The 12,450-nt window shown below is 40.0% G+C and overlaps 1 protein-coding gene across 3 annotated transcripts in view; it reads left to right on the top strand.

Annotated features, from left to right (window-relative positions):
- The window catches only part of EPHB1 (EPH receptor B1), a 419,645-nt gene that overhangs the window by 289,040 nt on the left and 118,155 nt on the right, over nt 1-12,450 (top strand). For all 3 annotated transcript variants that reach the window (XR_005748610.1, XM_040348729.1, XM_040348730.1), the window contains exon 5: nt 9,706-10,041. Coding sequence is in view for 2 of the 3 variants with exons in the window: in XM_040348729.1 (XP_040204663.1) it covers nt 9,706-10,041 (336 nt within the window). In the remaining variant the exon portion in view is untranslated. The remainder of the gene's footprint in view (nt 1-9,705; nt 10,042-12,450) is intronic.

The raw sequence follows: 12,450 nt of genomic DNA, 5'->3' as shown, positions 1-12,450 counted from the left end.
CTTTAAGTCAATAAATATATTACTCTCCAGATGACGTGTAACATGAAATAAAAAGATGAATAAATGTGCCGTTGTTTAAACACCTAGATTTATAAACTTATGATTAAACTGTAAAATATAGATAAAAATAATTAGAATTTCTACGAACAACTGGCAGCGACAGATGTTCACTTCTACAGTCCTCTGCAGATTTCATCGTTAATGGAAAAAATAGCTCTTTAATGAAAAAGGGATTTTGCAAAAGCTTTTTATTGGACGTTCGAATCAGATTGGCTCAAAAGAGGTGAAGATGAGATGTGAATCTTCAATCTTCTAGGTACTTGTCCTACATCCACTTTAACCTTTAATTTAGTAAGCTCTGGAGGGTCAAGGAGGTCACACCTTTGGGCTCTGAGAGTCTGTCTGTGGCAGACATAAATATCACTTATTTTACGAGTGAATTACCATAATGATGGTATCATGCTCAGCCATCTTCTTCAAAAAGTGTCCGGCCTTTTTTTAACAATTATATTTATATATAATATTAAATATTATTTATAAAAGAGTGAACACTTTTTGAAGTCCCCTCGTAGATTCTTGGGTGAATAACTAATCATTGTCATAATGTGATTAAATGACATATGATCATATTATTTGATTGGAAGACCTGTGACTGATGACACTCTGCAGTATTGCTACTACATACAGTGTGAGCTCCTAAAGCAGAACTATGGACTTCCATAAAAAAAATATATATATATACAATATCTCACAAAAGTGAGTACACCCCTCACATTTTTGTAGGTGTTTTATTATATCTTTTCAAGTGACAACACTAAAGAAATTACACTTTGATACGATGTAAAGTAGTTAATGTACAGCTTGTACAACAGTGTAAAGTTGCCTAAAAGCAAAACGCTGTGTGTGGTAGAAAACCTCACCCTGAACAGATCATCCCCACTGTGAAACATGGTGGTAGTAGCAGGGAAGTTGGTCAGAGTTGATGAAAGATGGATGGAGCCAAATACAGGGCTATCTTAGAAGAAAACCTGCTAGAGTTTCCAAAAGACTTGAGACTGGGGCGGAGGTTCACCTTTCCAGAGTACGACCTTAAACATACAGCCAGAGCTACACTGGAATGATTTAGATCAAAGCATATTCATGTGTTAGAATGGCCCAGTCAAAGTCAAGACCTAAATCTAATTGACAATCTGTGGCAAGACTTGAAAATTTATGTTCACTGACGCTCATTTTCCAATCTGACAGAGCTTGAGCTATTTTGCAAAGAAGAATGGGCAAAAATGTCACTCTCTAGATGTGCAAAGCTGGTAGAGACATCCCCAAGTATTGACTCAAGTATTGACTCAGGGGGGCTGAATACAAATGCATGCCAAACTTTTTAGATATTTATTTGTAAAAAGAAATTGAAAAACATTTTTTCCTTTCACTTCACAACTATGTGCCACTTTCTGTTGGTCTATCACATAAAATCCCAATAAAATACATTCAAATTTTTGGTTGTAACATGACAAATGTGGTATGAATACATTTTCAAGGCACTGTATATAGAAGGGTTTTTCAGAAAGTTTCTGCACTTTAAAAAAAAAGTGTGGAAACTTTTTGTAGACCCCTTATGTATATATGTGTGTGTGTGTGTGTATATATAAGTATCTTCCATGCATGAGCAAGAGATTTCATTTATCCTGGCATTAAAGGCATGCTACAATATTAAAGAAAATTATTAAAATAAAGGTAAGTAGCCTTTTTGCAGACGAGACAGAAACTAGTTCTCAACAAATTGTGTGAAAGTTAACTTTAATTTTTGTGAACTAAAAACTCCTGTTCACTTTAAATTCTCCATCATTTGCAGATGTTTTTCACATGATGAAATAATTTAAGTAAATATTCATACAATTACGGTATATAAGTGAAGGTTCCTGATACCTTTAAAAATGCAGCCCAACAGTATGTCTGTTCTGCAATGAGAAAGCCCTTTTTGCTTCCTTTTTTTTTGTAGAAAATTTCCACATTAAGTTTACTAGAGGGATAAGGTTTCTAAAGTGAAATGTGCATATTATTTCTTCTCTGAAAATCCCTATAGATACATTTGCATCTAGCACTTGTAAGAATATGGTTCATCGGTTTCCTTGGGGATTTACGGAACCCTGTTGTGGTAAGACTAGTACACTGTCCAGTGGTTTTAGCGGTATTCATATGCCAGTATAAATAAGGGATTTTACTGAATTCTAAACTGACACAATCTCTGGCAGGTCTAGTTGATATGATATATTGTAGCTGAATTATTCATAAATCTCAGGGATATGCTTGAGATTGATGGTTTATATTTCCAAAGTTTTAGGTATGAGATACCAGCGTACTATTGTTCTATATACATTTTCATTTTATAATGTACATAACAAGCTCTTAAAGTCGTTTTGCCCATATGATTTCTCTCATCTTATAGCTCACTCAGGCCTTTGTATTATACCAATCTGGAAATGGCCAGTGTTTTTTTAATGAAGAAGATGGGATCTGTAGATTGTGAACCTCCTTATAGCAGTCTGTGAGCCGAATGTGGCGGCTTTATGCGAGGAAAACAGAGATTTACTGGATGGCTGTCATTTTTATAATACACAATTGTCATACATAAACTAAAGAAGTCACCTTGTAGTTCTGTGCTCTGACTGTGCTTACAGCCTTGGGGATTTATATGCAACATCTCTGGGCCTTGTAATATGCTTCAAGTAGAACAGTAAGGGAGCATGATCCTCGCATAAAGCCTCCTGAAAGAGAAAAGCCAGCTTGCAGATATAGCCAGCATCGGTATACTGAGTGGAATTAATTGTTCTGCATGTGTGATGGAAAAGTAGACCCCTTGAAAGTCTCATGGTCAGCACTCAGAAAATAAATTGCACATGATTATTTATGTGACCCGCAAAACTTCCTCCTAACTCCAAACATGAATATATTATATAGGATGTGAAAGGAATGATGGGTTTAAGGTGAACTTTATACAGATATACAGTAAAAGACACAACTGAATACAACCGGAATTCAATAAGAAATGATTACATTTATGCAAAGTACTTGAATTTTACTTGTTATTAGCATCATACAATCCCCTATACACATGGTCCCTAACTGTCCCTCATTTGGAAGGACTGTTCACCGTTTAAAACCAAATGCCTCTGCTTCCTCCCAAAATGTCTATTTTTTTATATGATGTACAGGTCCCTAGAAATGTATTATTTAACTGCAGAACATGTTGAATCATATTGAATCTTGCATTCAGTCTCTAAACTAGCCTTTCCCATCCAAGATTTACTGTAAGCTTGGGGTCCCTCCAGAGTTTTCTAGGGGTTACCTGAGCTATGAACAACTTTTCACTCTCAGATAAGTAATTGCTGACACTGATGATCTTTTTACCTATCTGTAGGCAGTATTTTGCAACTGATTACTAATGTAAAGGGGTCCTTCTACCAATGACTTCAAATCTAGTAGGATCTGGTCACACTGATCACCTATGTAGTGGAACATTTCACTGCCCACAAATATACTGTATTTGCTGGCGTATAAGACTACCTTTTACACTTAAAAAAACTGTCCAAAAAGCAGGGGTCGCCTTATATGCCGGGTCAGCTGCTCGGATGCCTGCTGGATGTGCGGTAATACTGTATGCAGCTTTGGCTACATACAGTATATACCGCTAAGCCAATCCCGGTGAGCGATGTATTCAAATGAATACAGAGACTGCTCGGATTGGGGTAACAACCTCTGCCAATCCGAGTGCCTACATACAGATTGGCTTTGAGAGTCAGAGAGGCGTGGGCTGATGATGTTACAGCCTTTGCCAATCCAAGCAGGCTTTGTATTCATTAATAGAATACATCGCTCACCATGATTGGCTCCATCTCCAGCAAGAATGAAGAAGATTATGGCTCCAGAAGAAAGAAATATGAAGCATCGGAATGGGGGTCGTCTTATACGGTGAGTACAGGCAAAAAAATCTTAAAAAAAACGTAAAATTAGGGGGTCGTCTTATACGCCTGGTCGCCGGCAAATACGGTAAAAGGATACAACACTACTAGTATAAAGGAGCACTTCATTGACAACAAATGTAAAGAAACACTTTGGCAAGTATTTCTCCACTTAGCACCAATGTGAGAAAACCCTGCAATTTTCGTGGTCTGCGTTCCTTTTCTGGCCATAATTAATATTGTTCTAATTTCAGTATTTTAATAATTTCAGTATTCTTATTACAATTAATTTTTTTGGGTCAAAAATATGCTAAGTACCCCACAATCCCTTTTTATTTTTTACTCTTATATCTCAACTAACTGTGTACTGTGTGCTAATGTATCATGAGCTGTAGATATGGTAAATATTTACAGGGATGAAAGTTATCTTAAGTATTCTTTTATGGTAAATAGGTTTAGGAGGGCTGCTAAACTATTGTATTTGTTAGTTTGACAGAAAAACACAGTAGTGAAGAAAAGCACTTTTGGGTTTAACCAATCATTTTTTGTGTATTCCATGTTGTATAAATCAAGTAGCTGGAGGAGTGGCAGGAGTGTTTCCTTTGCCAACTTACATTGTGTGTGTTTTTCCCTCTTTCTCATCTCAGGAAGGTAGAAGGTAGGCCTATACAAGAGAGAGGGAAGGACAAGGCTTAATTCACATCAGATGTGCTAAATGCAGATCTGTTGACAGCCTACTGAGTGAGTGAGGAGGTAATAGCGGAGTGAGCAGCACAGTGTGACCTCATCAGTCTACTGCTGCTCTTTCACTGTTCTGTCAGCAGGCTGCCTGTGGTCCTTAAAGTGATATTAATGGTTCTTTTTTTAATTAAATAATAAACATGTCATACTTACCTGCCCTGTGCAATAGTTTTGCACAGAGCAGCCCTGATCCTCTTCTTCTGGGGTCCTCGTTGGTGCTCTTGGCTCCTCCTCTTTGGCAAGTGCTTCTATAGGAAGCCGCTTCCTTTGGGGACACGTGTGCAGACTTTCTCCTGAGCCACCCTGTCTGTGTCTCGGCCCACCCCTTGCTCCCTGAGCCCATGGCTCCTACTACTATGAATCTTCCCAGAGAAGAGGGGCAGAGCCTCGGTTCTCATGCACAGTTCTGAGTCAAGAGCTCAAGTAAGTTATAAGGGGGGGGGGGGGGGCTGGGGCTCAAGTCAGTAATAAGGGGGGAATTGTTTTACGCAGAAGGTTGTGTACCTTAATGCATAGAATGCATTAAGGTAAAAAAAAATCTTTTGGCTTTAGAACCACTTTAAAGTGATTCTAAAGACAATATTGTGTTTTTTAAATGACAAACATGTTATACTTACCTGCTCTGTGCAATGGTTTTGCATAGCAAAAACATTTGTTAGGCACACATTTAAACCCTTGAGCACCCTAGATGTTAAAACCTTCCTGCCCAGTGTCATTAGTATAGTGACAGTGTATATTATTAGCACTGATCATTGTAATAATGTCACTGGTGATGTCAGTGGCAGTTAGTTTGTTTCCCCCAGCTTCAGTTAGTGTCAGATTTCCTGCTGCACTATCACAGTCCCGTTATAAGTCGCTGATTGCCGCCAATAAAGTATATATATAAAAAATAAATTCCAGTGTATATCCCATAGTTTGTAGACAATATAACTTTCAAACAAACCAATCAGAATACACATGTAGCAGAATACATTTTGGCCAAAATTATTTTTTAAATTTTTTTTTATGGTTTATGTCTTATAGCAGAAAGTAAAAAATATATATATTTTTTCAAAATTGTCAGTATTTTATTATAATAAACAATAAACAACCAGGTGGTCAAATACCACTCTATTTGTGCGAAAAGAAAATTATATAATTTAGTATAGCATTGCATAACCTCGCAATTGTCATTTAAAGTACTGCAGTGCTGCATAGTAAAAAATTGCCTGGTCATGAAGGGGGAAAAACCTTTTGGCGCTGAAGTGGTTAAATATTGATATTTGCACTGAAAAGCGCCATTTTGGATAACTTTTTGAACTGTCAGCAAAAATTTGGCTCTGTCAGTAAATTTTTGGTGTTGTGTCAGAAAATGTCACTTTGGGAGGCTGGCAACCCTGAGAGGAGTAATATTTAAAACCAGAAGTAATCTGTTTGCATTTCTGTAAGTAGACAGGATTTTTTGGAGACAGTATGACCTAGCAGTAGGATCATCCTTTTTTTGTGAGCAGCTTTTGGAATTTAACTTTCTTCATCATAGTAACTATAGAATTTGGTGTAAATTGTCATTGTTCCATTGTGTCCGTGTTACATTCTACAGAGACAGAACCACAGATGCGTTAGTACTACATTAACATTACAGCAAGGTTCAAAAGGACGACATTTTCCATAGAGAGGGAGGCAAGATCATGCTGTGGCACTTGAGTGTTAAAATAGAAAGAGTTCACAAAGTCACAAAGTCTAACTTTATTGAACGGATAGTAAATGTTAGACAAGGAATCCCAGCGGACATGTTTGATAACTGTAAAGTAAAATAGTATAAAAGAACGGCTGTATCTGTGAAAGCTTTATAGCCTGAAAGAAAAAGCAGATCATTCTCAGGTCCTCTTTTTTTCACTAAAATAGGGCACTGGACAGCGGCAGCCTATAATAGCTATGTATGGCCTTAAGGGGGGCATCTCATGGTTGCACAACCCTTGCTACTCCTTTTTAGCAGGCTTATTTTGGGAGTCTGGGTTTTATGTAGCAAACATGGCTTCAGTTCATGGGCTTCATCTGTATCTCTGTGAAGACTGAAGGCTAAGAGAATTTGATCTTCTAAAAAACTGTACTATTTGTTATAAGTGCAAGTAATATCATTTAAAGGGCCAGTTCACTGAAAAAAAAGAGACGTATGTGAGATGGACATCCATCTCACAATCATCTACTACATTGTGTATATACAGTATGTGTGTGTATATATATATATATATATATATATATATTGTGACAGGAAGTCAGGTAAATCTGGGGGTGTTGTCACAGACGGGAGATACATTTCTGCCTTGTTTAGAAAATTCACCAATTACTATAAGGTGTCTGCTGCAGAGGTAGCCAGAAAGGTTTAAGGACATTGGATAGCTTCAGCTGTTCAGAATGAGAAAATTAAGGCCTCTATAAGTTGTCTAGAGGATTACTACTGAATGCTGCATCCTGAGGCTTGTTGAGTTAAGGAGAGCAGTGAGCGGAGGAAGACTTCTGAAGGTGAAGTGGTTGTGGATATTTTTGCTGTGTGGTAAGAAAATCAAAAAGACTATTGTTTTCTGCTGGAAGACCAGCAGTGTCTGCCCAGCAGTAGGTTGTGCCAGACTCCATAGGTAGGTTCCTGTGTTGTGAAGGTAGACGGCCCAAGTGGCCAGGGTTTATTTTGTTTTGTTTTGTTTATGCTGTTTGGATGCTTGCACTTGTTTCCAGCAATATGGAAGAATAAACCATAACCCTTGTTTTTTCAACCACCCACGGCTGCCTCTCTGTATAATTCAGTGTGTAGTAAACCCACTCAGGAGGTCACACCCCCCCCCCCCCCGCTACCGAGCTAACCCCTTACAATATATATATATATATATATATATATATATATATATATATACACTGATTAGCAATAACATTATGCAGAACATTATGACCACCCACCTAATATTGAGTATGATTCCCTTTTGCTAAAACAGCCCAGTCCCATTGAGACATGGACATCAAAGTAACATCCACATAATTGGCAGGACCCAAGGTTTTCCAGCAGAACATTGCCCAAAGCATCACACTGCCTCTGCCAACTTGCCTTCTTATACCACATCTAGGTGCCATCTCTTTCCCAGGTAAGTATTCTCTAACCAATGGACGAGGTATTGTTGACTAGATGAATAAATTTGAATACCGAGGTCACTTGAGCATTCACATTTCTACCTATTGGGGAGGAAAGGGAAGGGAGCATGGAGGAGCCACTACCAGCACCAACCTATCTCCTGGGGAACAACAGGAATAGGGTAAAATGATCTCCCCTATACAGTCAATTGTTCTCCATGCAATGTGGCCAACTGGCTTTGTCTTCCTATATCATCTAGTATTCTCATTTTGTCTGTGGCCAGTTTTAGAGGCCATCTTGTTTCAAACAGTACGTAAATCCCTCAAGAGCAAGGCCCTCTTAACCCCTCTTGTTTTTGAATTGTATTGTAACTTTATTGTCTCTTATTATATTGTAAAGTGCTTCACAAACTGTTGGAGCTATATACATCTTGTAGTATAATAATAAAGGAATAGTAGTGAGGTTGCAAAGAGCAACCAATCGATTGTCTATATTCAAAGAGAATAAGTCACCAAAAGTCTTCTGTAATAGTGTGAACCTTTGTTACAATAGCGTTTCCTTTTCTTTCATGGATTACTGTTTATTATTTATTGTATTCGCCTCCCATCTGAGCAGAAGTGTCAGTGTGGGTTTTATCACCAGAATTGTGGTGCAGTTTGTCTACCGTGGGCATGAATGTCAAATTGTCGAACACGCTTTAGTGTGTTCTCAACTCAGAAAAACATGGTAGTAAAATTTAAATTAGAACTATAGGCAAAACTTTTTTTTTCAATTTTGGATAGAGTAAGGATGGTTTCACATTATTACGAAGTGGATGCAGTTTCTCCACATCCAAATCACATAACAGAAGTGACCGGCTCTCTATTGAGCTGGTTCACATATCTCTGGAGAAGCTCCGGTGCAATTTGCACAGGAGTCCTGTGCGTCTTTTGGTTTGTTTCAGGTCCGAATATAGCCCAAAATTCGGGCTGAATTCGGACCTGAACCAGTGAATAGAGACCAACTGGGCTCCCTGCTGAGAAACGCTTTGTGCTCTAGTGTGAACCCAGCCTTAGGAAGGGGTATAGACCCTGTCATTTTTTTCCATCTTTGCCCCCTTGGGCAGATTTCCGTTCACTTCCTATCCCATAGCCAAAAGTGAGAGGAAATTCCTACAATTTAAGAAAATCGATTAGGGCTCCCCAGGTCATCAGACCTAGTGTCCTCATTGGAAGATTTCTTCTCTATTCCTGTTCTAGGCTCAACCTAAAATTCAGATTTTCTTTTACTTTCACTTTCAATGATAATGGTAAATAGGACAAATAGAGAGGGTAATACTCCCTAAGGCCTCGTACAGACGAGCGGACATGTCCGATGAAAACGGTCCGCGGACCGTTTTCATCGGACATGTCCGCTGGGATCATTTGGTCTGATGGCTGTACACACCATCAGACCAGATTCCCCGCGGACAGACGACGCGGTGACGACGCGGTGACGTGGCGGCGACGATGACGCAGCGACGTGTGCGAACCCGGAAGTTCAATGCTTCCACGCATGCGTCGAATCACTTCAACGCCATGCGCGGGTTCTTGGGCCAGCGGACATGTCCGATGAGTCGTACTGACCATCGGACATGTCCGACGGACAGGCTTCCAGCGGACATGTTAAGAAACATTTGTCCGCTGGAAACCTGTCCGCTAAGCCGGAAAACTGTCCGGTCGGCCCTACACACGGTCGGACATGTCCGCGGAAACTGGTCCGACGGACTAGTTTCAGCGGACATGTTCGGTCGTGTGTACGAGGCCTAATAGGTGCAGAAGTAGCAGTTAAAACCTGACAGGTATTCTAATCCATTTCCACACTGACTAAAATGAAACTAGTTATGCTAGTTATTCTTTAATTAATTATATTTTTATTCTTTTATAATAGGTGTACCTTCTGGACCTCGTAATGTTATCTCTATAGTGAATGAGACATCAATCACATTGGAGTGGCACCCCCCACGTGAAACTGGAGGCAGGGAGGATGTCACCTACAACATTATCTGCAAGAAGTGTCGCTCTGATCGGAGAAGTTGCTCGCGGTGTGATGATAATGTAGATTTCGTTCCCCGACAAATGGGGCTCACAGACACTCGTGTCTTCATCAGCAATTTATGGGCCCACACACCATATACGTTTGAGATCCAGTCTGTGAATGGAGTGACCAATAAAAGCCCATTCCCTCCCCAACATGTGTCCGTCAATATAACCACTAACCAAGCAGGTGAGTCCCTTTGCTATATTCTGTTTTATTTTTCACGAAAGGCTAGCACCGATTATATATATTTTTTCTTATCTAAAGAGTCTAAAGTATAAAAAAGCCAATTGCCAGACAATAGCAAAAATCTCATACGATGTGTGATTTATGGCTTAATATTAACTGTTAAATTAAATAACAAAAGGTCAGTGGCTGTTTTTGTAAGCTTGTTCACATGAGTGCAGTAATAATGTCCTAGTTTCATAAACCTATGAACTTGGGTTGCTTACACATGCGGTAGGCATTAAAGAGCGCAGAACATCGTGTATATAATGGTAGGGACTAGCGGTGAAATGGCAGGTTTGGAAAGTGATAGCCATAAAATGTAATGCTTAATGATGCTAAGAAGATTGTTTCCTTTTATTTATATACTTTAAGTGTGAGTCTCCATGAAGCGAATTCTTTCACTGAGGGCATCATCATAATGGTTACTGTGTACGTAGGACAACAAGACCACAATTCTTCCGTTAGTGTTTGGTCCTGTCCTTAGTCCATGAAATAATATGTTGTCAATGCCATGCTCATTTTTCCCAGATTCCTGCTGGGATTAAGTTGCTGTACTAGCAAATACAGGTTTATTTAAAAACAGCCGCAAACAGCAAAAACTCATTGCAAACCTTGGATTTGAACATAATGGGCCAGATCCTCAAACGAATTACGCCGGCGTATCTATGGATACGCCGCGTAATTTCAAAGTTCCCCCGTCGTATCTCTGTTTTGTATCCAAAAAACAAGATACGACGGAATCTGGGCTGGATCCGACAGGCGTACGTCTTAGTACGCCGTTGGATCGTAGGTGCATATTTACGCTGGCCGCTAGGTGGCGTTTCCGTCGAATTCCGCTTCGAGTATACAAATTAGGTAGATACGTCGATCCACGAACGTACGTCCGGCCGGCGCATTTTTTTACGTTGTTTGCGTTCGGCTTTTTCCAGCGTATAGTTACCCCTGCTATATGAGGCGTATCCAATGTTAAGTATGGCCGTCGTTCCCGCGTAGAATTTTGAAAATGTTACGTCGTTTGCGTAAGTCGTTCGCGAATAGGGCTTTGCGCAGAATGACGTCACCGTCATAAGCATTGGCTTGTTCCGGTTTAATTTCGAGCATGCATACTGGGATACCCCCACGGACGGCGCATGCGCAGTTGAAAAAAAACGTCACTTACGTCGGGTCACGACGTATTAACATAAAACACGCCCCCATCACATACATTTAAATCGCGCGCCCTTACGCCGCCTAAGTTACACTACGCCGCCGTAACTTACGGCGGGAAATCTTTGAGGATACAAAAAAAAAGTAAGTTACGGCGGCGTAGTGTATCTGAGATACACTACGCCGGACGGAGAGAAGCGCCGCGCTTCGTGGATCTGGCCCATTATGTTCACTCTCAACTGTATGTTAAATGTTAAGAAGATTCATAGGTATATATCTATTAAAGCCCACTTCACACCTATGCATTGGAGTAATGTGACACACGGTAATGCACAGTACTTTGTGCATTGTGTTGCTATTCATTTAGAATGGCACCCGAACCCACAACTACAGTAGGAATCAAGACACATGTGCTTTAAAAGATGCAATCTATCAATAAATGTAATTCTACTATACTAGTATCGGTGAAGGCATTTATTTTTACAAGCATGCAGAGATAGATACATGGTTTTAGGCCATGTAATCTCAGTTGATGGGGAGGATGATCAGTATTCAAACAATGACTGTTTCTCCCCTTTGGCAGTGATCATATGACCAAAGGCCTAAGCTCTTGGCAAGTGGTGAGCACTGGAGGAAGCCTGGACCAGTATTTTCGTCAGGAAAAGTTTGCTTGCCATTTTATAACCATATTCTAGAGAAAAACTTAGCATTAAAGGAGAAGTACGGGATTTAAAAAAAAAAAAATACATACTCACCTACAGTATATGGCTGCAGCATCGGCTTGATGCTGAAGCTGTCCCACGCTTGCTTTAAGACCAAGAACAGTGCGATCACACGACTGCTGATCACTCAATTATCTGTCTTCACTGAGCATGGGCAGGAGTGGCTGGCTTAGGGTCGAGCCAGCTGCCGGTCAGGCATCTAAGTGGATCAAGACAATACTGTAGGGATACAACCAGAGACAGTAGTGGCTCTGTGACGTCGCCCAACATGGGGTTTCAACATGCTGTTTGCTAAATTTGGGTCACTGAGGTGCAGAATTAAAGCGGAGTTCCAGGTTTTTCATGTTTATTAAAAGTCAGCAGTTACAAAAAGCTGTAGCTGCTGACTTTTAATAAACAGACACTTACCTGTTCCATGGTCCAGCGATGCGGATGCCCAGAGCGTCGCTCCTCTCAACCTCCTCTCCGCCGGGGCCTCCATTGACACTCTGGGCATGCATGA

The sequence above is a fragment of the Rana temporaria genome, chromosome 4, assembly GCF_905171775.1.
Source record: "Rana temporaria chromosome 4, aRanTem1.1, whole genome shotgun sequence".
Classification (NCBI taxonomy): Eukaryota; Metazoa; Chordata; class Amphibia; order Anura; family Ranidae; genus Rana; species Rana temporaria.
Note: the sequence above shows the minus strand (reverse complement) of the source record. Positions and strands in the feature narration are given on the sequence as shown.